Source organism: Heterodontus francisci, chromosome 2, assembly GCF_036365525.1.
Source record: "Heterodontus francisci isolate sHetFra1 chromosome 2, sHetFra1.hap1, whole genome shotgun sequence".
Classification (NCBI taxonomy): Eukaryota; Metazoa; Chordata; class Chondrichthyes; order Heterodontiformes; family Heterodontidae; genus Heterodontus; species Heterodontus francisci.
Genome location: NC_090372.1, coordinates 47622484 through 47649960, shown reverse-complemented (window position 1 = coordinate 47649960; position 27477 = coordinate 47622484). Strand labels below are relative to the sequence as shown.

Sequence of the window (27477 nt, the reverse complement as noted above, 5' to 3'; positions counted from 1 at the left end):
TGTCTTTTTACCATATTTCCCTACTCTGACCATATTTTTGGTGCACTCTTAAGTATGCTCTTTCCCTTCTTGTCACATTTTGACCCAAGCTGAGCATCAGTGACCAGCTTGTTGCTGGATAAGTGCAGCTTGATAAGTGCTGTTGACAACACCTTCATTACTTCCTATGATTGAAAGTAGATTAAAAGAAAAATACTGCAGATGTTGGAAATCTGAAATATAAACAGAAAGTGCTGGAAATACTCAGCAGGTCTGGCAGCATATGTGGAGAGAGAAGCAGAGTTAACATTTCAGGTTTTTGACCTTTTATCAGAATAATGCATCTGCACCAGGTGACTTGTTAACTTTGGGTGATGCCAACCTACTTAGCCTCTAATTTCTATCTATTTTATCCCATCCAATATCTCTACTACAGCAGTAACTTCATCCTCGTTAATAAAGACAGGTACAAAGTATTTGACGATCCAACTAGTGGGTAGATTGTAATCGATCTTCCCGGCGGCAGGGGGCGCAGTATTGAGCAAGCGCGACGCTCGGAGAGAAGTGGTGGAGAATGGCATGGAAGAGGCCGGTTGGTTCTGTGAAGAGTCAAGAGAGCCGGGAAATGTCGGCCGAGATCAGCCCAGAGGATGAAGCGCCGGAGGAGGTGACTTTCAGCAGCGCCCGGGAGGAAGCTGAAAAGAGCATGAAAGTGGCGCTGGATAGCGTGAGGAGGTGAGAGAGCCCCCAACTCAGATTCAGGCCTAGGCCCAGGCCCAGGCCCATTTGGGAGCTTTAGACAGCACATGTGTTATCCTCGGGCGCTGCACTATAACTTATAACTCACGAGGGTCGGTTGGTCTGGGAATGTCCTTGCGACCGATTATTGAATCCCCAGTGCCGTCTCCTGGGGCGAACTCCAGATGTTAACCCCAGTTAACCTCCCTCGCCCTGGTAGCGTGTCTCCCGGTTCGCTTCAAATGAATTTCAGGCTGCGAGAGCCGACTGCCAATTAACGTCTACCCGCCTCATCCGGCTTTCAATACGCAGAGGCGGCCGTGTAAAGTGTGTCCGGGGTCGGGCTCTTCATCGGCGCAGCCTGAACAACTGAACCTCACATCAGGCTCCTGTGTGAGGGAGGGACCCGGCCACCTGGCCCAGGCACAGTGCAAGGCTTTACAGCTCAGTCTTGTGTGGCCGCCCCTCTCTGATTACCAAACTCACATCCCATGTAACTCATTCTCCGAGGAAGTGCTCCGGTTTCAGTGCAGTCTGATAAATCTGTTACCAACAAGTTCATTGGTGTGAGGTGGGCTTCAGTCAGCTTGTAGGTTACCAAAGAACTACCTTAAATCCTGATTAAAAAGAGGAAAAACTGGTAATTGGAACCGAAAAAAAAACAATACACAAGCCACTTAGAATGTACGTAAAAAGACAGGCAAATGTTCATGGTATACAGCTTTATTAGACGTGGAAATTCTTAGCACTTCAAACCTGCTCCGCCATTCAGTACAGTCATGGGTGATCTACCTCAACTCCACCTTTCCGCACTATCCTCATATTCCTTCATTCCCTCTGTACCTATCAGTAGATTAAAACTATTAATCTTGGTCTTGAATGTACTCAACGACTGAGCATCCACGGCTCTCAGCGTTAGAGTATTCCAAAGGTTCACAAACCTTTCAGTTAAGAGGGGTAAATGGCCTATTCCTTATTGTGGGACTGTGACCCTGTGTTCTAGATTCCCCAGCCAGGGGAAACATCATTTCAGCATCTACCCTGTCACGCCTCTTAAGAATTTTATATGTTTCGATTAGACCACCTCTCATTCTTCTAAACTCTAGGGAATATAGGCCTAGTCTAATCAATCTGTCCTCGTAGGACATCTTTTCATCCCAGGAACAAGTCAAGTGGATCTTTATAGTTTGCTTTGTTAGACTCTCATTTCAGACATAACTAAATCGCATTCAAAATCATTGCCCATCCTAGAACCAAAATAGCCTGTTCCCTAACAAAAACAAGAAATGCTGGATTCACTCAGCAGGTCTGGCAGCATCTGTGGAAAGAGAAGCAGAGTTAACGTTTCGGGTCAGTGACCCTTCTTCGGAACTCACGTTGGTTCCTTAACCTACTGATTTAGAAAACGATCTTGTATACTTTCCATGAATTCATCCTCCATGCTATTGGTTTCCTCGGTCTACGAGATTAAAGCTCCCCATGATGACTCTTATCACATGCGCCTCATATTTCCTGATTTATACTCTCCTGTACTGTGCAAGTACTGGTAGGGGACCTATAAACAACTTCCAATGTTTTCTGCCCTTTGCTGTTTCTTAGCTCCACCCAAACTGATTCTACTTGATTTTTCTGAGTTAAGATCCTTTCTCTCTTTACTGTCTTATCTTATCCTTTATTATCAGGGCTAACTCACCTCCTTTTGCCTACCTCGACCTTGGTCACGTTGCAAACACCTCTCCGTAATGGCTATTAGAAATTATTGGGTTTGATCTATCTGTGCTATTAATTAATCTAATTTGTTACACATGGTTCCCTGATGTCACCTTAGTTACTAATACCCTATTACCTATCTTGCTCCCTCTGTCCCTTCCTGATCCACTCTGCTTATTTTTACCAAAATGCTGATCTGCTCTTGACATTTCCCTTGCTCCTTTTGAATGTGCCCTTTCCTGAATGCTCTCACTCCTCCTTTATTTGTTTAAAGCCCTGTTTACTGCTCTAGTTATTCAATTTGCCAGGACACAGGTCCCAGCCCAGTTTCGGTGAATCTCGTCCCAACAGAACAGCTGTCTCTTTCCTCGGTGCTGATGCCAGTGGTCCATGAAGCGAAACCCCTGCCTCCCACACCATTCCTTCAGCCAAGCATTTAATCTTTTAATCTGTTTATCCCTATGCCAATAGGTGCGTGGCTCAGGTAACAATCCAGAGATTATTACTTTTGACATTCTGCTTTTTAATTTGGAACCTAACTCCTGAAACACTCTCAGCATAACATCATTGCTACTTCTGCCTATGTCGTTGCTACGTGGACCACAACAACTGGATCCTGCTCCTCCTCCCACGGCTGCAGAGAGCAGAATCTATTCCCCTGACTGTACTGTCCCCCATCACTACCACATTTCTTTTCACTCACTACACTTGAATGGCCTCGTTAGTCAGTTTGTCCATCCACCTTGCAGTCCTTGTTCTCATCCACACAGGTAGCAAGTACCTCATATCTGTTGGTCAAAGTGAAGGCCTGAGGTTCCTCTATCATTATATCCACGATCTCCAAACCTGCCTGACCTGAAGTCATAACAGTCTGTCCCTGCCTACTGACCATTGATCAACTCTGAAGTTCTACTTAGCCTAAAGGTTGTTACTGGCTCCTTGGAGCAAAATGTCCAGGCAACTTTCCCCCTCTCTGATGGCCCGCAATGTCTGCAGCTCAGCAACTCTGAGCCGAAGTTCGTCGAGCTGCAGACACTTACCCAGGTATGGTTGTCCAGGACCGCAGTGCTTTCTACAAGCTCCCACATGCTGCAGTTATAATATACCACCTGCCCTGCCATGTCGACCTAGCCATATTAATTAATTTATTTAGTTAATTTAACCATTTTGTAATTGTTTTAGTTTTAATTAATTGGCTTATCTAGTTGAAGTTACTAATTTACAAAGTAAAGTAATAGCAAGTTACAGTTTCCTAGCTTAGCAACAAAAGAGAAACACTCAACAGCTACTGGAGGTAAATAAAAGAGCAGCACTCCTCTGCCGAATTCCCACTTGCACCAAATTCCCGACTTTAGCACTCCAAAGTTATTATTGCTAATTCAGCTTCCTGCTACAGTTTTTAACACCTTTTTAGGCAACCACTTTCAGTTGAATGACAGTTAATTACCAGTGGCAGTTTCTACTGACTAGGTATCTTAACTAGCTTGCAGTTTCTTTTACAGCTTTTAAAGTTCTAAATCAAATTCTAAATGTTAAACTAAATTTCAGCTTGAGAAATACTTACCAGCAAATTCCCACTTGCATCAAGCTCCCGATTGTAGCACACTATTAACGAGGCAATCTTTCTTGGCCACTCTGTGCGTCATATTTTCTGTGATTGAGTTTTTTGATGAAGTAATCGAGAGGTTTGAGGGTAGTGCAGTTGATGTGTGTATAGACTTTCAAAAGGCATTTGATAAAGCGCACAAAGTAGACATATTAACAATTTTAAAGCCCATGGGATTAGCGGGCAGAGGCAGCATGGATAAAAAAATTAGCTAAGGGGCAGAGAGTAGTAGTGAACAGTCATTTTTCAGACTGGAGGGTACTACACACTTGTTTTCCCCAGGAACCGGTATTAGTACCACTGCTGTTTTTGATATATATTAATGATCTGGACTTGGGTATAAAGGGCATAATTTCAAAGTTTGCAGATGATACAAAACTTGGAAATGTAGTCAACAATGGGGAGGGCAGTTACTGACATAGAGTGGGTAGACAGATGGCAAATGAAATTTAACACAAGTGTGAAGTAGTGCATTTGGTAGGAAGAATCGGAAGAGGCAACCTGGTTTAATTTGTACTATTTTAAAGGGAGTGCAGGAACAGAGACCTGTGAGTGTTGAACAATAATCCTTGAAGATGGCTGGACAAGTTGAGAAGGCAGCCTTTTAAAAAAAAAATACATATGGGGTGCTTGGCTTTATAAAGATAAGCAATTAACACAAAATCGAGGAAGTTATGTTGCTGTTTACACCTTGACTCTTACTATTCAAAACCATTTTTATACTGCAGCCCAGGTCTGGTAGAGCAACATGACTGCTCTGCAGTCCTTTATTTGTCAATGGATGGCGCCACTGGCCCTATTGTAAATTGACTGCCTCTCTGGTCTTTGTACTGCACATGCAGACTGCCCATGATAGTTTGATAGCTGAGGCGTGTGTGCAGAGTATTGATGTCATGAGCCACTACTGCCACAAAACACTGGTTAGGCTTCAGGTAGAGTCTTGTTTAGTTTAGAGATACAGCACTGAAACAGGCCCTTTGGCCCACCGAGTCTGTGCCGACCATCAACCACCCATTTATACTAATCATACACTAATTCCATATTCTTACCACATCCCCACCTGTCCCTATATTTCCCTACCACCTACCTATACCAGGGGCAATTGCTAATGGCCAATTTACCTATCAACCTGCAAGTCTTTGGCATGTGGGAGGAAACCGGAGCACCCGGAGAAAACCCAAGCAGACACGGGGAGAACTTGCAAACTCCACACAGGCAGTACCCAGAATTGAACCCGGGTCGCTGGAGCTGTGAGGCTGCGGTGCTAACCACTGCGCCACTGTGCCGCCCACTGTGTGTCCAATTCCAGGCACCACACAAGACAGGATGTTAAGACCATTGAAAGGATGCAGAGGACATTTACCAAAATTATAACAGGAATGAGGGTCTTTCGTTATTTGTGCACAAAGCAGGTAAAATCTTGCAGTCTTTTCACCAAATTTTAATATTTATCTCACAGCACATTTTAGTACAGTTCCTAAGTTTTTGTCCAGCAGTTGACATCGGAATGATTTGTGCAAGTGAACATTCTCAGCGATGGGAATGTACCAGATCTACCCCTGCTCTCCATCCAGGACAAGATGAGATTGAGATGCCGCTTGTCATTTGCCCTGTTGGAGCTGTTTTTTCTTGCTTGAGCTTGCTTTCTTTAGTTATTTTGATTGGTCGAGCTGACCATGATGGCGGCTCTCCTCCCCATACACAACATGCTGGTGTTTCCATGGTGCTGAACTCTAGTGTTTTCATCCATTTTATACACCATTTTAGCACATAACCAGTAAACAGTAACCAAGGAAGTAAAGCACACACTGATCAAAAAACACCCACACATTCTGCTTTTAGTTTTATCATTTTACCAACAAATGAACAATATTAATACTTGTGCTTCCATGAGCTGTCAATATGAATTTTGAGATCATATTACTCATGTACTAATTAAAAATGTGATTAGTGACATCTAGATACCCAATTTACAGTGTGTGGCTAGTGGCTAATGAATTGAACAATGATCTATATGATGAATTCCAGAGGTCTGTGTGTGAGGCTGCTAACTTGTGTACCTTTTAATCATATGTAATAAAATGTTAGAAGTTTGGCAGGAGGTTATATGCCATCTGCTTTTTTGGCTTGGTTGGGGGGATGGTGGTGGGCAGTGGGTGCAGTAATTCACTGCCACTTCTCTTCCAGGAATGCCTACCTTGAAGAAGTTCTGCTCTTCTCTCCGACGGGATTTTCGTTTGTCTCTTTTACCTTGTTCACCTTCATTGCTTTCTATTTCCCTCCTGGTGTTTGCCAATCTGCACCTTCTCCTTTGTTATCTCTTGCCCCACCCCCACCTCACTTGCTTATAATCTGTGACTTTTCTAATATTTGTCAGTTCCGAAGAAGGGTCACTGACCCGAAACGTTAACTCTGCTTCTCTTTCCACAGATGCTGCCAGACCTGCTGAGTGATTCCAGCATTTCTTGTTTTTGTTTCAGATTTCCAGCATCCGCAGTATTTTGCTTTTATATTCTTATGGTGCAGTAATACATGTTCATTTCTCACAAGTATAATGCTCCTGTGTCAGCATTAAAACATCATTACAGTTCCTGACTGCTCCCCTTGCTCATTTCTCTAATTGTAGTCTAATCTTCGAAGAGCAGGTTACCCAAATCTTAATTTACATCACGCAAGGAACAAATTTTCTATTTGATAAGGTACCGCATGCCATGCTCATGATCAAGGTTAGGGCATTTGGAGTCAGGTAACATAGCTGGATGGATGACAAATTGATTTAAAAATAAATCGCAGAAAGTAGAGCTAAAGGATAGTTATTCAGATCGGATAGGTACAAAGCAGTGTTCCACAAGGGTCAATGCTGGGACCACTGTTCATAATTTACATCAATGATTTTAGATTCTCAATGAATGATTGATTGAGTTGGGAACAAGGAACTCGATACCAAACTTTGTAGATGATACCAAACTTGTGGGGGGGGAGGGAAATATAGCTAACACTGAGGAACAATGCGATTCATACAATAAGACATTAGAAAACTTGCAGGCTGGGCAGTAAGTGACAAAATAATTTTAACATGGATAAATGTGAGGTGATGAACTCTGGTAGGAAACATCACCTACATCTTAGAAAATAAACTGAGGTAGAAGAGTGAAGGGATCTAGGGATACAGGTGGATGAATCGCTAAAAGCAGCATCACAGATCACCAAAGCATTTAAAAATACTAACATAGCACTGGGCTTTATTTCGAGGGGTATAGAATTCAAAAGTAGTGAAGTTAGGTTAAACTTGTATAGGACCCAGGTCATGGTGCACTTGGGAGTACTTTGTACAGTTCTGTTCTCCTTAACACACAAAGAATGTAGGAGCTCTGTAGAAAGTGCAAAAATGATTTTAAGGTCCAGAACTTCGAGATTGTAACTGTTGGGGAAAAAAAATGAACAGGCTGGGACTTTTTTCTTCAGTAAATAGAAGACTTGGAGGTCTTGTGAAAGATTGTACGGGATATATGTAGAGAGAATGTTTCTTGTGGAAGAATCCAAAACTAGGGGCAATAAATATAACATAAATCCAGTAGGGAAATGAGAAATTACTCCGTGGTAAGAATGTGAAACTTGTTTCCACATGAAGTGGTCGTGGCAAATAGCTTAGAGGCTTACGAAAGGAAACTAGACAAGCACATGAGAGAAAAAGAAATAGAATGATGTGCTCAAAAGCTGAGATGAGGCAGGTGGAATGGGAGGAGACTGGTGTGGGGTATTAACATCAATCCAGATTAGTTGGGCTGAAAATCCTATTTCTGTGCTGTATATTCTAATGTAATATACGGCCCTACTAACTACTACCATTGATTACAAATGCCCACAGAGATTCCTATTTCTTTTGAAGAATACAGTCTGTTTTAGGTTGCTTTTGCAATGTGTATCTTTTGGAAATTAATTTGCAGGTATCATGCAACACAGAAGACGGCCATTCAGCCCATCGTGCCAGTGCCTGCTTTTTGAAAGAGCTATCCAATTAGCCTCTGCTCTTTTCCCATATCCAGGGAATTTTTTTTTCTTTTTAAGTATATATCCAATTCCTTTTTGAAAGTTATCATTGAATCTGCTTCAATAATATAAAAGCAAAATACTGCGGATGCTGGAAATCTGAAATAAAAACAAGAAATGCTGGAACCACTCAGCAGGTCTGGCAGCATCTGTGGAAAGAGAAGCAGAGTTAACGTTTCGGGTCAGTGACCCTTCTTCGGAACTAGCAAATATTAGAAATGTCCAAGGTTATAAGCAAGTGAGCCGGGGGTGGGGCAAGAGATAACAAAGGAGAAGGTGTAGATTGGAAAAGGCCACACAGCTGACCAAGAGGTCATGGAGCAAAGGCAAACAATATGTTAATGGTGTGTTGAAAGACAAAGCATTAGTACAGATAGGGTGTTACGAACTGAAGATTGAACAGCGGCAAGTACAAACATGAAAAAAAACAGTGGGTAAGCAAACTGAACAAACTACAATGAAATGAAATAAACAGAAGAAAAAAAATTGTAAAAAATGTAAAAAAGAAAAAGTAACTAAAAGTAAAAATAAAATGGGGGGCCCGTCATGCTCTGAAATTATTGAACTCAATGTTCAGTCCGGCAGGCTGTAGTGTGCCTAATCGGAAAATGAGATGCTGTTCCTCAAGCTTGCATTGATGTTCAGTGGAACACTGCAGCAAGCCCAGGATAGAAATGTGAGCATGAGAGCAGTGGGGAGTGTTGAAATGGCAAGCAACCGGAAGCTCAGGGTCCTGCTTGCGGACTGAGCGGAGGTGTTCTGCAAAGCGGTCACCCAGTCTGCGTTTGGTCTCCCCAATGTGGAGGAGACCACATTGTGAGCAGCAAATACAGTATACTACATTGAAAGAAGTACAAGTAAATTGCTGCTTCACCTGAAAGGAGTGTTTGGGGCCTGGGATAGTGAGGAGAGAGGAGGTAAATGGGCAGGTATTACACCTCCTGTGATTGTAGGGGAAGGTGCCATGGGACGGGGACGAGGTGGTGGGGGTAATGGAGGAGTGGACCAGTGTGTCGCAGAGGGAACGATCCCTTCGGAATGCTGACAGGGGAAGGGAGGGGAAGATGCGTTTGGTAGTGGCATCACGCTGGAAATGGCGGAGGATGATCCTTTGGATATGGAGGCTGATGGGGTGGAAAGTGAGGACAAGGGGAACCCTGCCACGGTTCTGGGAGGGAGGGGAAGGGGTGAGGGTAGAGGTGCGGGAAATGGGCCGGACATGGTTGAGGGCCCTGTCAACAACAGTGGGGGGGAATCCTCGGTTGAGGAAAAAGGAGGTCATATCAGAAGCACCGTCATGGAAGGTGGCATCATCAGAGCAGATGCGTCGGAGACGGAGAAACTGGGAGAATGGAATGGAGTCTTTACAGGAGGTAGGGTGTGAAGAAGTGTAGTCGAGGTAGCTGTGGGAGTCGGTGGGCTTATAATGGATATTAGTAAACAGCCTATCCCCAGAGCTGGAGACAGAGAAGTTGTGGAAGGGAAGGGAAATGTCAGAGATGGACCATGACCACGGGATCAGAGGTGAGCTGGCAAGATGGATACAGAACTGGCTCAGTCATAGAAGACAGAAGGTATCAGTGGATGAGTGTTTTTCTGAATGGAGGGATGTGACTAGTGGTGTTCCACAGGGATCAGTGCTGGGACCTTTGCTGTTTGTAGTATATATATAAATGATTTGGAGGAAAATGTAGCTGGTCTGATAAGTTTGCGGACGACACAAAGGTTGGTGGAGTTGCGGATAATGATGAGGATTGTCAGAAGATACAGCAGGATATAGATTGGTTGGAGACTTGGGCGGAGAAATGGCAGATGGAGTTTAATCCGGACAAATGTGAGGTAATGCATTTTGGAAGGTCTAATGCAGGTGGGAGGTATACAGTAAATGGCAGAACCCTTAGGAGTATGGACAGGCAGAGAGAGCTGGGCGTACAGGTCACTGAAAGTGGCAACGCAGGTGGATAAGGTAGTCAAGAAGGCATACGGCATGCTTGCCTTCATCGGTCGGGGCATAGAGTATACAAATTGGCAAGTCATGTTGCAGCTGTACAGAACCTTAGTTAGGTCACACTTAGAATATTGCGTGCAATTCTGGTTGCCACACTACCAGAAGGACGTGGAGGCTTTGGAGAGGGTACAGAGGAGGTTTACCAGGATGTTGCCTGGTCTGGAGGGCATTAGCTATGAGGAGAGGTTGGATAAACTCGGATTGTTTTCACTGGAATGACGGAGGTGGAGGGGCGACATGATAGAGGTTTACAAAGTTATGAGCCGCATGGACAGAGTGGATAGTCAGAAGCTTTTTCCCAGGGTGGAAGAGTCAGTTACTAGGGGACATGGGTTTAAGGTGCGAGGGGCAAAGTTTAGAGGGGATGTGCGAGGCAAGTTTTTTTACACAGAGGGTGGTGAGTGCCTGGAACTTGCTGCCAGGGGAGGTGGTGGAAGCAGATACGATAGCGATGTTTAAGAGACATCTTGACAAATATATGAATAGGAAGGGAATAGAGGGATATGGGCCCCGGAAGTGCAGAAGGTGTTAGTTTTGGCAGGCATCAAGATCGGCGCAGGCTTGGAGGGCCGAATGGCCTGTTCCTGTGCTGTACTGTTCTTTGTTCTTCTTTGTTCATGTAAAGGTGAGAGAAGGGTGGAAATTGGAAGCAAAGTTGATAAAGTTTCCCAGTTCAGGACGGGAGCAGGAAACGGTACCGATACAGTCATCAATGTACTGGAAAAAGAGTTGGGGGAGGGAGCCTGAGTAGGACTGGAACAAAGAATGCTCGACATATCCCACAAAAAGACAGGCATAACTAGGACCCATGCAGGTACCCATAGTAACACCTTTTACTTGAAGGAAATGAGCGGAGTTGAAGGAGTAGTTGTTCAATGTGAGAACAAGTTCAGCCAGGCGGAGGAGGGTGGTGGTAGATAGGGACTGGTTGGGCCTTTGCTCAATCAAGAAGCAGAGAGCCCTGAAACCATCCTGGTGGGGGATGGAGGTGTAGAGCGATTGGACGTCCATAGTGAAGAGGAGGCGGTTGGGACCGGGAAACTGGAAATTGTCAAAATGACGCAGGGCGTCAGAAGAGCCACGGATGTAGGTGGGAAGAGACTAGACCAGCGGAGAAAAGATAGAGTCAAGAGAGGAAGAAATAAGTTCAGTGGGGCAGGAGCAGGCTGACGCAATGGGTCTGCTGGGACAGTCCCGTTTGTTGATTTTGGGAAGGAGGTAGAAGCGGGCTGTCCGGGGTTGCGGGACTATGAGTTTGGAAGCTGTAGACGGAAGATCTCCCGAGGAGATGAGGTCAGTGACAGTCCTTTGGACGGTGGCTTGATGTTTGGTGGTGGGGTCATGGTCCAGAGGGAAGTAGGAAGAAGTGATTGTGAGTTGGCGTTGAGCTTCTGCAAGGTAGAGGTTGGTACGCCATACAACAACAGCACCACCCTTGTCTGCAGTTTTGATGACCATGTCGGGGTTAGACCTGAGAGAACGGAGTGCCTCAAGTTCAGAGGGGGACAGGTTAGAGTGAGTGAGGGGCGCAGAGAAATTGAGATGACCAATGTCTCGCCGACAGTTTTCAATGAAGAGATCAAGAGCGGGTAAGAGGCCAGGGGGAGGGGTGCAGGTAGAGGGAGAATGCTGGTGGTGGGTGAATGGGTCTGCTGGTCGGGGGGAGGACTCCTGGTCAAAGAAGTGAGCCCGGAGGCGGAGAAGAGCTCAACGTCATGCTGAGCTCGAAATTCATTGAGGTGGAGACGTAAGGGGATAAAACTGAGACTTTTGCTGAGTACAGAACGTTCAGCATCAGAGAGGGGGAGGTCAGAGTTTATAGTGAATACACGGCAAGGGGTCAGATCAGAAGGGGTGGGGTCAGAGGGAAGTGAAGCGGATGGAGGATCTGGAGGAGCATTCGTCCCCATCAGCTGCTGGAGCTTGCGTTCCTTGACATCTGAAAGGAAGAAAAAAAGTTTTTTGTTAATGCGTCAGATGAGACGAAAGATGAAATGAAACTGCGGAGTAGAACAGCTTTGAGATAAGGTGAGGCGGTGCTGCTGGAGATAGAGGTTCAGTGTGTGCATGTGGGCGGCGCATAGCACTGAGTGTGGATCTCAGGATGCGGCGAGAGTAGCAGTCCGAGGAACGTTATATTTCTCGGAGATACCTGTAATCCTGGGTGGATTCAAAACATGATGTGTGAAAATGCAGTTGGAATCCACGTGGAATAAGTTGGAGCCGGAGGCAGTCACTGAGGAAGGAGATGTGGCTGTGAAAACGAGTTTTGGTATACACTTTATCCAATACCAGGAGGGAAATAGAAAGCAATGAAGGTGAACAAGGTAAAAGAGACAAATGAAAATCCCGTCTGAGGAAGAGCAGAACTTCTTCAAGGTAGGCATTCCTGGAAGAGAAGTGGCAGTGAATTAAACACTAAAAAGCAAAATACTGCGGATGCTGGAAATCTGAAATAAAAACAAGAAATGCTGGAACCACTCAGCAGGTCTGGCAGCATCTGTGGAAAGACGAGAGTTAACGTTTCGGGTCAGTGACCCTTCTTCGGAACTAGCAAATATTAGAAATGTCCAAGGTTATAAGCAAGTGAGCTTCCACTGCCCTTTTAGGCAATGCATTTTAGATCATAACTACTTGTGCATTTAAAACATTTCTCCTCCTGCTGATACTTTTGCCAATTATCTTAAATTTGTTTACTCTGATTATCCACTTTCCTGCCATTGTATGTGGTTGCTCCTTAAGTTCTCTATCAAAACCCTACATAATTGTGAACATCTGTATTAAACATCCCCTTAACCTCTCTGCTGTAAGGACAACAATCCCAGTTTTTCCAGTGTTTCCACATAACTGATGTCCCTCATCCCTGGTGGTATTCTAGTAAATCTCCTCTGCACCCTCTCAAAGGCCTTGACATCCTGCTTAAAGTGTGTGCAAAATTGTACACACTACTCTTAAAATGCAGTGAATTTCAATTTCTCTACAAAGTAATCTAGTAAAACTGTCCCAAATAGTTAATCTTTGGGCACCTTGTTTCAGGAGAAGGTGGTTCTGAAATTGATTGGGAGGCACAGTGCATTTGTGAATGGGTAGCCTTATGCAGCACATTGTGACAATCTGAGTTTAAGTGTGATTAAAAAAGGAAATATCAGTTTTATTTGTAATTGTGTTTTAAAATCATTTCAGAGACAAAGCTTTGCTGAAGGAGAAAAGAAGAAGAAAGGAGCAATTATTCAAAGAGCAAAAGGTAAAGTTGTTAGTCACGACACCAGACAGAAACTTACTGTATGATACACATTTTGGGGGTTGGGGTAGAGAGGTGAGGGGATGGGGGGGGGTGTGCAACCAGGATAAAATTCTTTGCAGTTTCAAAACTGGCTTGGACTTATATGAATTGATTCTTGTAGTTACAGCCTTGTCCAGTGGCAGAAACTTGTATTTGTATAATGCCTTTATCATAGTAAAAGATCCCAAGGCACTTCACAAAGTTTGATACTGAACAACATAAGGAGATAATAGGATGGGTGACCAAAAGCTTAGCCAGAACTAGGTTTTAAGCAGTGTCTTAAAGGCAGACCAAGAGGTTGTTTAGGGAGGGAATTTCAGAACTGGGGCAAAGGCAACTGAAGGCATGGCCACCAGTGGTGATACAATTAAAATTGGGATGCAGAAGAAGCCAGAGGCAGAGGAGCGCAGATATCTTGTAGGGTTCTGGGTCTGGAGGAGGTTACAGAAATAGAGAGGTATGAGGCCTTGGAGGGATTTTAAAATCCAGACAATGCTGGATGTATGTCACTAAGCATATGGGTGATAGTTGAATGGAACTTTACTGTGAGTTAGGATACAAACAGTTGTGTTTGGTATAAACTCAAGTTTACAGAGGGTGCAATGTGGGAGGCTGGCCAAGAGAGCATTTGAACAGTCAAGGCATTAGGTACGAAAAGCATGGATGGGCATTGCAGTAGAAGATGATCTGAGGTAGCGATGGCGGTCATTTCAGTTGCATTGTTACATCACCCAAGTGGGAGAAATAACGATCAAATAAAATGATCCTGGAATGTAGAACTTTTCAGTTTTTTTGTGGAGTGAAATTAAAAGCAAATAAGGAAGATTTAAGATCTGGGATATGAAAAGCTGTGCCTGTATCTTTTTTGTGACAGAAGGGATCAACTAGTGATCATCTTCCGGAGGGGTGGGGGTTGGAGGGGCGGTGTTGGCGGAGATGGGCGAGGAAGGGATGGTAAGCAGGGTCTCTGAAATTAATTTGGCTCCAAGGTGACATGCTTAATGAAGGAAGCTCAGAACCAAGTCAACCCCCTGCATGAAAGTCAGTAATCTGATGGGTAAATCAGGCAGTTGCACAGTACTGCGTGGCACTGACCAGCCAGTCTGGCATTGGGCTAGGACTCTTCGTGCAAGCTCCTGATAACTCTACAAGTCATTGTCTATTCCTAGAGTAAATTGGTATTGGTCAGAGAAGTAAGAAGCAACTTTAATGAACTTGTTAAACTCCTCCGTACACTTCGGCATTCTTAGCCTTGGTTGTGCCAATCTGTATCTTAGCTATTTGCTTAAGATATTTCCCTGTACAGTCCATATTGAGAAAACAGAAACTCTACAAGGTGGGTGTAGATGTCTTCGTAACTTTACATTGCAACATTGTGAGTGGTTTTCATATAAGTCAGACACTTGGCGACCCAAAATTACAAAAAAAACTGAAGGCACAAAATAAGACAGTAATGTACACAGAACTCTCAAATAATTTGACCCTGCATGATGCTGGACCTTGCATGCTTAATTTTGGTGCATAATGTGTTATTTGGTACAGGATGTGATATTTGATTTCTTCAATGTGCACACTCTGTCTCCTGTATAAATTAGCAGTAATGCAGCTAAAATGAGAGAAAAAAAAGTTTAAAATGAATCTGATCACTGTCAAAATCATCTTAGTTGATTAACAAGTTAATTTTCAGTAGCTACAAAATTGAGTCTTTCTGGACTTTCGGAATGTAACTAAAGGATTAGTCAAGAATATACCTATTGTCACTAACTCCTACAAAGCGCAGCATATGGAATGTGCTCTGTCCCACAAAGTTCCCTGTATTAGTCTGTGTAACAATGCGAACACCACAGGTTCAAAATGTCCTGGATCATTTTGTCATTATTTGTTAGTGCCTCTTGATGGCCACTGTGCTTTGTTTAGACTGGGGATGTTCTCTGGAGAATTTGTGAAAATGCTTGCCACACCTTGGTTATTTCCCAACTAACAAAATGGGTTGTCGTCAGGATGTTCTGCATCTAGACCACTGCCAATACAGCTCTACCGTGCTCCTGCAAAATATCTAAAAAAAGACAGAAGCTGACTTGCTTTCACAGGTTTTGCTCCATTCACTATGGACGTGGTGTCTTGATTGCACTTACACTGCCCATTGCTAGCTCAACTGAAATTGGTAACTTGTCTGTGCACAATCACAGGATCATTTAGTTTATATTGATCTATATTAAGCTGCGCACTTGAACTGGGTGTGCTCCTGTTTTGATTGTAGCTTTTCTATAAACGCACATAGGGGCTGGATTTTGTTGAGGGTCTGAAGTCAGGATTCGTGGCGAGGGTGCGCGGGGGCCAGAAGATTGTACCAGCAGCAGCCCGCCACAGAGCCCAACGCCAGGAGTGCCAGGCCTGATCTTCCCAGCGGCGGTGAGGCTCTGTGGTGGTCCCCCCATTGCTGGGCGACGGGACCCGACTTTTAAAATGAATACATTTAAATAAAATTGTCAACGATCTTACATGCTGCCCGGGATCTTCCAAGCAGCGGCCAGCACTCACGTGCCTTCACTTTACTGTCCAGGGAAAAAAGCTGGCGCCACCGAGGTGGGAAGGTGGGGGGGGGGGGAACGTAGGACTTTCAGTGTAGTGAGGTGGGGAGAGGGTCAAATGTGCATTAATAGTGTAGGGGAGGGGGTGAAGGGATGACCTCTGCACTTTGAACATTTTGGGTGGGGGGAGGAGAGGTCAAGTCTTGCATGTAAGTCTTTTGGAGGGGGGAGAGGGCAACTATATCTAAGTGGGGGGATTTTTTTTTAATTGCAGTGTACTTGGGGGCGGGGGGGGGTACGGTTTTAAATATTTAAATTTAGCAGCAGGTCTGGCTGCCCTTTAAAAATGGCGCCAGCACCTGCGCACAGGCAATTGACGCTGTTGTGAGCATCACAGAGCCGCCCCCACCACGTGATTGGGCGGGGGTGCAGCCTGACGTATTATCTTGAGCTGCCACGGGCTGCCGTTTTTTTGGGCAGCAGAATAAGATTCAGCCCAGGGTTGTTATACCTCTTTTCAATAAGTTGGAATGACATAAGAATTTTTCACTCCTGGGGTAGCTCCTGGAATCAGTCAGATGGCACATTGTAAAATTTGTTTGCTTGCTAATCTCTTTCCTCTTATTTTGTTGACTCTTCAACCAGAAGCGCAAGTTGCTTCCAGATGGCATTCTTGAAGAGATTACTTCAGTCCTAGAAAAGTAAGTAAGCAATTCTTTAACCATCGTTTTTTTCTGTATGTATAGAATATATTTATAGCAAGCACCAAAGATAACAAAATCAAAGTAAATAGTCTTCATAAAGATATTATACCTGTTTTGTTTGTCTGATCTGAACAGCCTATAAAATTATTATTCAAAATGCTGCAATTACAATGTTTCTTATTTGTTCTAAGCTGTAAGCATTGCCTTTTAAAAACAGTTGAGGTTGTTAGATTATTTAGAAATTTTCTTGACCCAATTTCATATCATCTTGTGAAAAATTTGAAGAGTCTATCGTATGACACTAATTGACCATATGGTGTGAGGAATATTTGCTATTTGTTTTGAAACTAACAAAGCAATCAAAGTCAAGACCACAGGTTTAATTCAGAGTCTGTGCTTAGTTTACTGATCTGAACGTTCAGTGTGCCTCAGCCCCACTGGAATTTCTTTCTTTTGGGCCTCCTTATCTCGAGAGACAATGGATACGCGCCTGGAGGTGGTCAGTGGTTTGTGAAGCAGCGCCTGGAGTGGCTATAAAGGCCAATTCTGGAGTGACAGGCTCTTCCACAGGTGCTGCAGAGAAATTTGTTTGTCGGGGCTATTGCACAGTTGGCTCTCCCCTTGCGCCTCAGTCTTTTTTCCTGCCAACTACTAAGTCTCTTCGACACTGGAATAGGGATAAGAAAATCAAATCAGATGTATTGATGAGGCTCTTCGAGTACATCTTGGAAAGTTACTTGGATGCCTTTTTATTTTATTTTCTGCCACCTTTTAGTTTCTATTGTACATTTAATTTTTAAAAAGCATAAAGTTAATATCTTAATTTATCACCAAGAACCTGTTGCTTCTGAAAATCTAACCTGTCCACCACTCTTTCACATTGGGGTTCTAGTTAAAACATCACAACAATACTTATATTTATATAGTTCTTTTCACATAATGAAACATCCCAAGGCACTTCACAGGAGCGTTTTAAAACAAACTGTGAACTGAGCCACATAAGTATATATTAGGTCAGATGACTGAAAGCTTGGTGAAAGAGGTAGGTTTTAAGGAGTGTCTTACAGGAAGAAAACGACGTAGAGAGGTGGAGCAGTGGATGGAGAGAATTTCAGAGCTTAGGGTCCAAGCAGTTGAAGGCGTATTCGTCAATGGTGGAGCAATTAAAATTGAGAATACTCGAGGTCAGGATTAGAAGAGCGTATATATTTTGGAGGGTTGTGCGGCTGGAGGAGATTACAGAGACAGCGCAGTGAGGCCATGGAGGGATTTGAAAACAAGGATGAGAATTTTAAAATCAAGACATTGCTTGTCCAGGAGCCACTGTAGGTTAGAAAGCACAGGGATCATAGCTGAATGGGACTTGGAGCAACTTAAAACATGGGCAGCGGAGTTTTGGATGATCTCAAGTTTACAGAGGGTAAAATGTGGGAGACTACCCATGAGTGCATTGGAAAAGTCAAATCTGGAGGCAACAAAGGCCTGAATGAGGGTTTCAGCGGCAGATGGGGCAAAGTCAGGCAATGTGCTCATCATGGGGTCAAATATGACACTAAGGTTGCAAACAGACTGGTTTAGTCTCAGGGTTGCTGCAAGCATCAGGTAAATGAGTTATCCAACTAACTTCTAACTTCATACCAACAAAATACTGCGGATGCTGTTAATCTGAAATAAAAACAAAGTGTTGGAAATACTCAGCAGGTCTGGCGGCATCTGTGGAGAGAGAGTTAACGTTTCAGGCCTGTGACCTTTCATCAGAACTGGCAAAGGTTAGAAATGTAATAGGTTTTAAGCAAGTGAAAGTGTGGGGGGCGGTGGGGGGGGGGGGGTGGAGAAGGACACAAGGGAAGGTGTGTGATAGGGCAGGAGAGATTAAAGATGTCCAATAGTGAAGAAAAATAAAATTGGTGCATAATGACTCTCCAGTCAGTTAGAGGTTGTTATCAGCTTGGCACAATGGGTAGAATTCTTACCCCCTAAGTCAAAAGGCTGAAGTCCCACTACTAGAGCAACTAGGCTGACTTTACAGTACAATACTGAGGGAGGGCTAAATGATCAGAAGTGATGTTTTTCAGAGAAATTTTTAAAAAGTAGTGTATAGTGGTTGTGGTCTTGGCCTAGCAGCCAGTTGTTCAAATTCTGCCATCTTGTGTTGCTGTGAAACAGACTTAAATCTAGTAATATTTGGACTGGCACAATGAAAACTGCTGGATTGTCATTAAAAACCCAGAGAAACTAGGGATGGACAGTAAAGTAACCTCTTTTTCTTTTTAGGAAAAAGACCCCATCTTCCTGTTCAGGTGGATATAAAATAACCCTAGGCATTATTGGAAGAGCAGCAGGGAGTTTCATGTCCTAACCAATATTCCTTCCTCCACGAACACCACTAAAAGCAGTTTATCTGGTTATTCATCTACTCATATACTTTCCACACAATTTGTCTGCTCAGTTTGACTACATAATAGTGACTGTACTTCAGCAGTAACCCATTGGATGTAAAATGCTTAGGGATATCCTTGGAATATAATGAGGGGCTATATATAAATGCAGATTCTTTAATTTAAAGTAGACTAGTTTAAAGCAAGACTAATATCGTTGTTCTCTTCCTCGCCCATCCCGAAAATAATGTATGTACTGTATTTTTTGGAGAAAAAGACTTCACCTTTTTTGAAGAACATAAAAGTTTGGGATATTTTCAGCTTTTGTTTTTTGATTTTAGTTTTTACCTTTTAAGTACTTTATTTACAACTTTAGCAGAAGTTTGCACTGTATACTGCAGGGCACTGACAGAACGATGCACCATGTACTGAATGGTTTGCTTTGCCTTCTAGGAATGACCAGGCACCTGACTCAAGTAAAGAAGGTACAGCAGAGTATATACTCCAGTCTGACACTAAATGTTGCTATACTGTTGTATTTTTGACATACATTATGTAACAACTTTTATTCCACAGTTCAACCATCTTTTCAGACTAGCAACTGGCTGTTTTTGTGTTCTGATGCTTTGATGATGCTGAAATCCTCCCTCAATCAGTTATCAAAGTGCCATTTGTACCAGCACTGCACTTCCACAGCATCCTTTAGACTTTTTGTGTACTGTCTTTTCAGGCTGCCTATCACATTCTGGCATTAATTTTGAAATACAAGCACTCGGAGATTATTTTGACGAGTGGATGCATAATAAGGAGCTGTGGGATTTGATTTATATCCGTGACTAAACTGGAGTTAATTTGCCTTGTTATGTAGTGCTGTGAATAGGATAGAGGTCATTTTCTGTGGCTTTTCATCTGGACTATTTCATTTTTAAATGAGTTGTGTTAATTTTAAGGTAGAATTAAAAAAAAAAGTGATTTAAACATTGTAACCCCAATTTATCATATGCTTAGACTCTGCTGCCCATATCCTGTCCCACTCACCCATCACCTCTGTCCTTGCTGACCTACATTGTCTCCTGTTTCCCCCAGTGCCTCATTTTTTTAAATTCCCATCTTCATGTTTAAATCTCTTCATAGGCTTGCCCCTCACTATCTCTCTTGCCTTCTCCAGCTCTGCATCCTTCCACCCAAGCTCCTCCTTCCTTTAGCCTCTTGGGCATCTTCCCTCCCTATTCCCCACCATTGGCGTTCATGCCGTTAACCATCTAGGCCCACGTTCTGGAATTCCCTCCTTAAATCCCTCTCTCTCCACATTCCTCTCCTTCTTTAGAGCCCTCTTTAAAATCTGTCTCTTTGACTAAGTTTTGGACATCCCTTCTAATATCTCCTCCTTTGCCTTGATGTACATTTTTGGCTGGTCATACTTCTGTGAAGCACCTTGTGATATTTTCTACTAAATGTGAGTTTTTGTGGTATACATAAGATGGAAAGAAGAGTTTCTTAGTTTTGGGCCAATTATCTTGTGCCCCTGGCTTATGTAACCAAATGAAAGATTTAATCATATATTTTCCACACAGTAGCCAAGGCAAAATGCTTAACAAAAGAACCCTTGTGGAGCTCCCAATGTTAAGGTAGTAACAACACAGTGCAGAGTGGCACTAGGCAGTGCAGATGAGAACTGTCCCATGTTCAATCACAAGTCTGGACTAGGTTAACTGTTCTCAGCCAGGAACTTACACAGCTACAGTTACTTCTAGACGCATTTTTGGATGGTCACTTAGTGGTGATCAAAAGGTGTCACTAACTGTTGAAGCAGGGAGCAGAACTTTTAGGAAGGTAAGTGAGAACATGTTGGAAATGGGGATCAAGGGATCTTTGCTAATCAATTGCACTGGGCCTAATTTTGTAGTACCATGCCTGGATCAGCATCTGGGAATGTGAATGAGGCCATTTCTCAGTGCATTGTAATGACAGAGCTGTTTCTGGCCAGTTACCTATAGAGTCACTAAAGCAGATTTTGTTTTGTTAGGTGAGGTTACTTTTAGCTGTGTTCATGTATCTTGCGTGTCTCGTGGAGTGTTTATGTTTATAGCTTATTTTGTTTTCTTTAAGGTGATGATTGTAATTCTGTGCAGCAACCTGAGGAAGATAGTGGATTGGAGGAAGATGTTGAAGAATGTGTGGATACCAGGTAACTGATAACAAAATTTAGCTCAGTTAAGTCAAAGCTAAGCCTGTAATCTGAGGAAACAGTTTACATTTCTGGTCTTGGATCTATCCAGTAATGCACTAGCAGATCTCTGACATTGCTCAGAGGTTATGCTTCATTTGTTACCGTGTAATGCATGACTGTATGATCAGGGCCGCCGATTTATGATGATTGAATAAGTGTTACAAGGCGTATGTATGACACCTTCAGGAAGTGCACACATATAAGACTTGTAATATATTACAAATTACAAATGTGTGGTTGCTCATGATATATTTTTATATTATATTTAGAGATACAGCACTGAAACAGGCCGTTCGACCCACCGAGTCTGTGCCGACCAACAACCACGCATTTATACTAATCCTACATTAACCCCATATTCTCTACCACATCTCCACCATTCTCCTACCTACACTAGGGGCAATTTACAATGGCCAATTTACCTATCAACCTGCAAGTCTTTGGCTGTGGGAGGAAACCGGAGCACCCGGCAAAAACCCACGTAGACACAGGGAGAACTTGCAAACTCCACACAGGCAGTACCCAGAACTGAACCCGGGTCGCTGGAGCTGTGAGGCTGCGGTGCTAACCACTGCGCCACTGTGCTGCCCCGAATATATGAGTCAGAATATTTGTAACATACAGTGAGTGTAGCGCATATTGCTGTGAAGGGAAAGTTGTCAGATTTGGAAGACAACCATAGAGATTTTTTAAAAAGTACTAACCTTTTTGGCTGTATGATTATTGCCCATCCACCACCTTAAACGTTCACTCCCTCCACCAATGGCGCACAGTGGCAGCAGTGTGTACCATTTACAAGATGCACTGCAGCAACTCACTTTTTACGCACCAAATCTGCGACCTCTACTGTCTAGAAGGACAAGAGCAGTAGGCGCATGAGAACACCACCACCTGTTAAGTTCCCCTCCAAGCCACACACCATCCTAACCTGGAACTATCACCATTCCTTCACTTGCTGGGTCAGAATCCTGGAATCCCCTTCCAAACAGCACCTTGGGTGTACCTGCATCACATGGACTGCAGCTGTTCAAGAAGGAAGCTCACCACTACCTTCTTAAGGGCAATTAAGGATGGGCAACAAATGTTGGCCTTGTCAACTACGCTCGCGTCCCATGAACTATTTTTTTTTAAAAGCGTCCAATTGAAGTTCGAGAGAAGCTTTCTGAAAATGTATGAAGAAATTACTGATTACCTCCATTAAAAAAACATTCAGTGGAAACAAAGTTTAAATCACCAGTAGGGCTGGGAAAGCTTTATCAGAAACAAGATGACTGCGACCAACATTAGTACTAAAGATGAGCAAGAAAGTGGAGCTCAAAGGTTGTTATTTTAAGAACAAAGTAAATTATTAAAATGCCTATGAGCATATAATATAGAAAGAGGACAAGCATTCTTTCTCGCTGCTTTAGGCAACATTGGTGAGCAAAGTGGAGCAGGGGCTGGAAAGGAATCCCTAGAGGGTAATTGAAAGAGTAACCTGCATGATTGTTTTTAAATGTTAGGTAGTGGAGCAAAATTGCCAAAAATTAAAGCTGAGGGAAAAGTTTCAAAACTCACAGGAAGTCCAGTAAATAAAGTAAGTTCTTTTACCTGGCGAAGTGAAAAACAAAGGCGTTGAGCTTACAAACATACAAATTAGGAGCAGGAGTAAGCCACTCAGCCGCTCGAGCCTGCTCCGCCATTCAACAAGATCATGGCTGATTTGATTGTAACCTCAACTCCACATTCCTGCCTACCCCCAATAACCTTTCACCCCCTTGTTTATCAAAAATCTGTCTACATCTGCCTTAAAAATATTCAAAGACTCTGTGCCCACCACCTTTTGAGGAAGAGAGTTCCAAAGACTCATGACCCTCTGAGAAAAAAAATTTCTCCTCGTATCTGTCTTTAATGGGCGACCCCTTATATTTAACAGTGACCCCTAGTTTTAGATTCTCCCACAAGAGGAAACATCCTTTCCACATCCACCTTGTCAAGACCCCTCAGGATCTTGCATGTTACAATCAAGTCGCCTTTTACTCTTCTAATCTCCAACGGATACAAGCCTAACCTGTCCATCCTTTCCTCATAAGATAACTTGCCCATTCAGGGTATTAATCCAGTAAACCTTCTTTGAACAGCTTCCAACCCATTTACATCCTTCCCTAAATAAGGAGACCAATACTGTATACAACTCTCCAGATGTGGTGTCACCAATGCCCTGTAGCATAACCTCCCTACTTTTGTATTTAATTCCCCTCGCAATAAACAATAGCATTCTATTAGCTTTCCTAATTACTTGCTGTACCTGCAAACTAACCTTTTGCGAATTATGTATTAGGATACCCAGATCCCTGTGCATCTCAGAGCTGTGCAATCTCTTACCATTTAGATAACATGCTTTTTTATTCTACCTGCCCGAATGGACAGTTTTACATTTTTCCACATTATACTCCCTTCTCTGATGGTTCCTCCCTCCCTTCCATTTCAGAAGAGATTTGCTCCACAGCGTGGTCTGAAAGCCAAAGGCTGCAACAGTATGTAGATTGAATGCAATGTTGCTGGCAGGACTCACATCTTTGCTTATCACTTCAAAGCTCTATCACAGCAGCAACTAAAGGCATCACATGTAATTACAAATAACAGGCAGTTTTATAATGGTAATTTTCATAGGGAGTGGTTCATTTGAGCACATGTCCCATATACCAAACATATTATAGGTAAGTTTATGTACCTAAATATATAGAGAAATATTTTCAGATATTTGCTTGTGTTTTTGTAGAACTGCTCTTGATAAATTTTGTTTAGATGCACTGAGCTTTATAAAGTTTCAGACCTGAATTTTAATGTGATTGATACAATGGAAAACTATAGACCCAATTTGGCAACAGGTCTGTTGTAGTTTGGAAAATGCACCACAGAATTTCAGTACAGTTAAACATGCTGCAGAGACTTGTGTTCTGACTGTCAGGTAACTAACTAGTTGAAAGTGGCTTATTGCCATATGTGTCTGTAGTGAAACTTATAATCCCTGAGTCCTTGCCTGGGAGACATTAGTGGCACCTGCTATTAGCTTTGGGAAAGAACTGTAATATCCAGCATTCCAAGATTAATACTATGAAGTGGTTTTGCTTTTTGTATAGTTGCTCTAGTGCTGTTGAAAGCTAAATTGAAGGTGTTCATGAACCAGCTGGGTATCGTGTAAACTTGTCAGCTTAGACTCACACTTTGTAAACAGAAACAAACATAAATGCAACATAGGAAGGGGAATAGGCCACTTAGCCCCTGTAGCCTGTTTCACCATTCAATGAGATCATGGATAATCTGTGGTCCATTTACATATACTTGCATTTGCCCCATATCCCTTAATTCCTTTGGTTAACAAAAATCTCAGTTTCAATCTAAAATTAACAATTGATCTGGCATCAACTGCTGTTGGTGGAAGGGAGTTCCAAACTTCTACCACCTTTTTACATGTAGAAGTGTTTCCTAATTGTACTCCTGAAAAGACTGGCTCTATTTTTTAAACTATGCCCCCTAGTCCTAGACTCCCCAACCAGTGGGAATAGTTTTTTTTTATGCACCCTGTCTGTTCCCCTTAATATTTTGAAAACTTCAATCAAATTACCCTTTGACCGTCTAAATTCCAGGGACTACTTCCTTAGTTTGGATAATCTCTCCTTGTAGTTTAACCCTTGGAGGCCAGGTATCTTTCATACGAACATAGAAGCAGGAGTAGGCCATTCGGCCTCTACAAGCCTGCTCCGCCATTTAATAAGATCATGGCTGATCTGATTGTGGCCTCAATTCCACCTTCTTGCCTATCCCCGATACCCTTTGACTGCCTTGTTAATCAAGAATTTATCTACCTCTGCCTTAAAAATATTCAATAACCCTGTCTCCACCACTCTCTGGGGAAGAGAATTCCAAAGATTTACAACCCTCAGAGAAAAAATTTCTCCTCATCTCTGTCTTAAATGGGTAACTCCTTATTTTTAAACGCTGTCCCATAGTTCTAGTCTCTCCCACAAGAGGAAACCTTTTAGCATTCACTCTGTCAAGTCCTCTCAGGATTATGTATGTTTCAATAAGATCACCTTTTAATCTTCTAAACTCCAGTGGATACAGACCCAACCTGTCCAACCTTTCTTCATAAGATAACCCCACCCCACCATCCCAGGTACCGGTGGAGTGACTGTTCTCTGAACTGCCTCTTGTACATTTATATCCTTTCTTAAATAAGGAAACAAAACTTTACACAGTACTCCAGATGCGGTCTCACCAATATCCTATACAAATGTAGCAAAACATCCCTACTTTTATATTCCATTATCCTTGCAATAAACAACAACATTCCATTTGCCTTCCCATTCACAAGCTGTATCTGCATACCAATCTTTTGTGATTCATGTACCAGCACACCCAGATCCTTCTGTATTTCAGAGTTCTACAGTCTCCATTTAAATAATATGCTGCTTTACTATTCATCCTGCCAAAGTGGATAAGTTCTCATTTTCCCACATTAAACTCCATTTGTCAAATTTTTGCTCACTCACTTAACTACATTACAGGCTCCTTGTGTCCTCGTCACAACTTACTTTCCTACCTATCTTTGTGTTGTCAGCAAATTTAGAACCATACATTCGGTCCCTTCATCCAAGTCATTGATATAAATTGTAAATAGTTGAGGTCCCAGCACTGATCCCTGTGGCACGCCACTCGTCACATCTTGCCAACCTGAAAATGACCCATTGACTCTGCACTCCCTCCAAGGCCAATATATCTTTCCTAAGGTGTGGTGTCCAGAACTCCTCAGAGTACTGCCAGTGTGGCCTTGTATCCTAGTTCTCTAGATATAAATGCCAGCATTCCATTAGCCTTTTTGATTATTTTCTGCACCTGTTGATGACAATGTTGAACTCAATCATATGATCACTTAGATAAATGTTCATCCATCTTTAGGCTGTTAACTAGCTAAATCTGGCTCATTAATCATTACCAAATTTAATATGGGCTGCCTTTTTGTTGATTCTTGGACATATTGTTGCAGGAAACTGTTCTGGATGCACTCAAGAAATTCATTAGCTTTTTGCCATGAGCAAGTCTGTTTACCCCAATCTGTGTGAAAGTTAAAACACCCTCCCCCCATTAAGATGTAGCCTTTGCGACATCCTTGTCTGATCTCTGCATTTATACATTCTGCCACTTCATAGCTGCAAACAGGGGGCCTATAAACAAATTGCAAGGCAGTCATAGTCATAGAGATACAGCACTGAAACAGGCCCTTTGGCCCACCGAGTCTGTGCCGACCAACAACCACCCATTTATACTAACCCTACAGTAATCCCATATTCCCTACCATTCTCCTACCACCTACCTACACTAGGGGCAATTTACAATGGCCAATTTACCTATCAACCTGCAAGTCTTTGGCTGTGGGAGGAAACCGGAGCACCCGGCGAAAGCCCACACGGTCACAGGGAGAACTTGCAAACTCCGCACCGGCAGTACCCAGAATCGGACCCAGGTCGCTGGAGCTGTGAGGCTGCGGTGCTAGCCACTGTGCCACCCCTCTTGAGTCCTTTTCAATTTCTTGATTCTCCCATAGTCTCCACTGCCCACTTAGCTCTCATTATATCTTTTATCAATGAAGTGATTTCATCCTTATTCCACTAAGGCTACTCCTCCCCCTCTACCATTCCTCCCTATCTTTCCTATAGACCTTATAACCCACATTACAATTTTTGCCCTGCGTAGGGGGCTAGGGAGAAAATTTCAGAAAGATAAAGTCACAAAAAAATTATCTTATATTAATCAGAGCAACAACAAATTAGCATTTTTGTGAAAAAGCTTTCGGTGAGACAACTAATTTATTGACTTACTTTCTCATCAATATGTTGAACTACGATTTAGTGACACACCTGGTGCGTTTTTGCTTGCATAAGTACTCAGTCTCTGCCTGCTCACTTGATGTAGTGATGGGGAGAATTCTGGATACATGTTCCTCTGTCAGGAACGACGTTGATATATTTCCCCTCTCTGCGTCTATCTCTCGCCCCCTCCCTCCACACTGCGTCTCGCCCCCTGCTGTGCCCCTCCCCCTGCTCCTTTCACTTCTACCCGCTCTCTGTGGCTCCTCTCTCTTCTGCCCCGCCCGTGTCTCTGAGCATCTCTCCCCGCTCTGTCTGTAAATGCTAATATTAAAGACAGGCTGTGAATGCTGGGCGCAGCCATGTTTTGTGGGAGTGGGGTCCTGACAGACCTGTAGCTGCCCACCAAGG

General features: G+C 43.1%; 1 protein-coding gene across 1 annotated transcript in view; it reads left to right on the top strand.

Moving 5' to 3' along the window:
- Nucleotides 1-505: 505 nt before the first annotated feature.
- Nucleotides 506-27477, top strand: part of LOC137384260 (U3 small nucleolar RNA-associated protein NOL7-like) — a 34832-nt gene continuing 7860 nt past the window's right edge. Inside the window, exons 1-5 of the mRNA XM_068058023.1 lie at nt 506-714; nt 13275-13335; nt 16551-16606; nt 19441-19472; nt 21097-21175. Coding sequence (XP_067914124.1) covers nt 554-714; nt 13275-13335; nt 16551-16606; nt 19441-19472; nt 21097-21175 — 389 coding nt within the window. The 5' untranslated portion in view covers nt 506-553. The remainder of the gene's footprint in view (nt 715-13274; nt 13336-16550; nt 16607-19440; nt 19473-21096; nt 21176-27477) is intronic.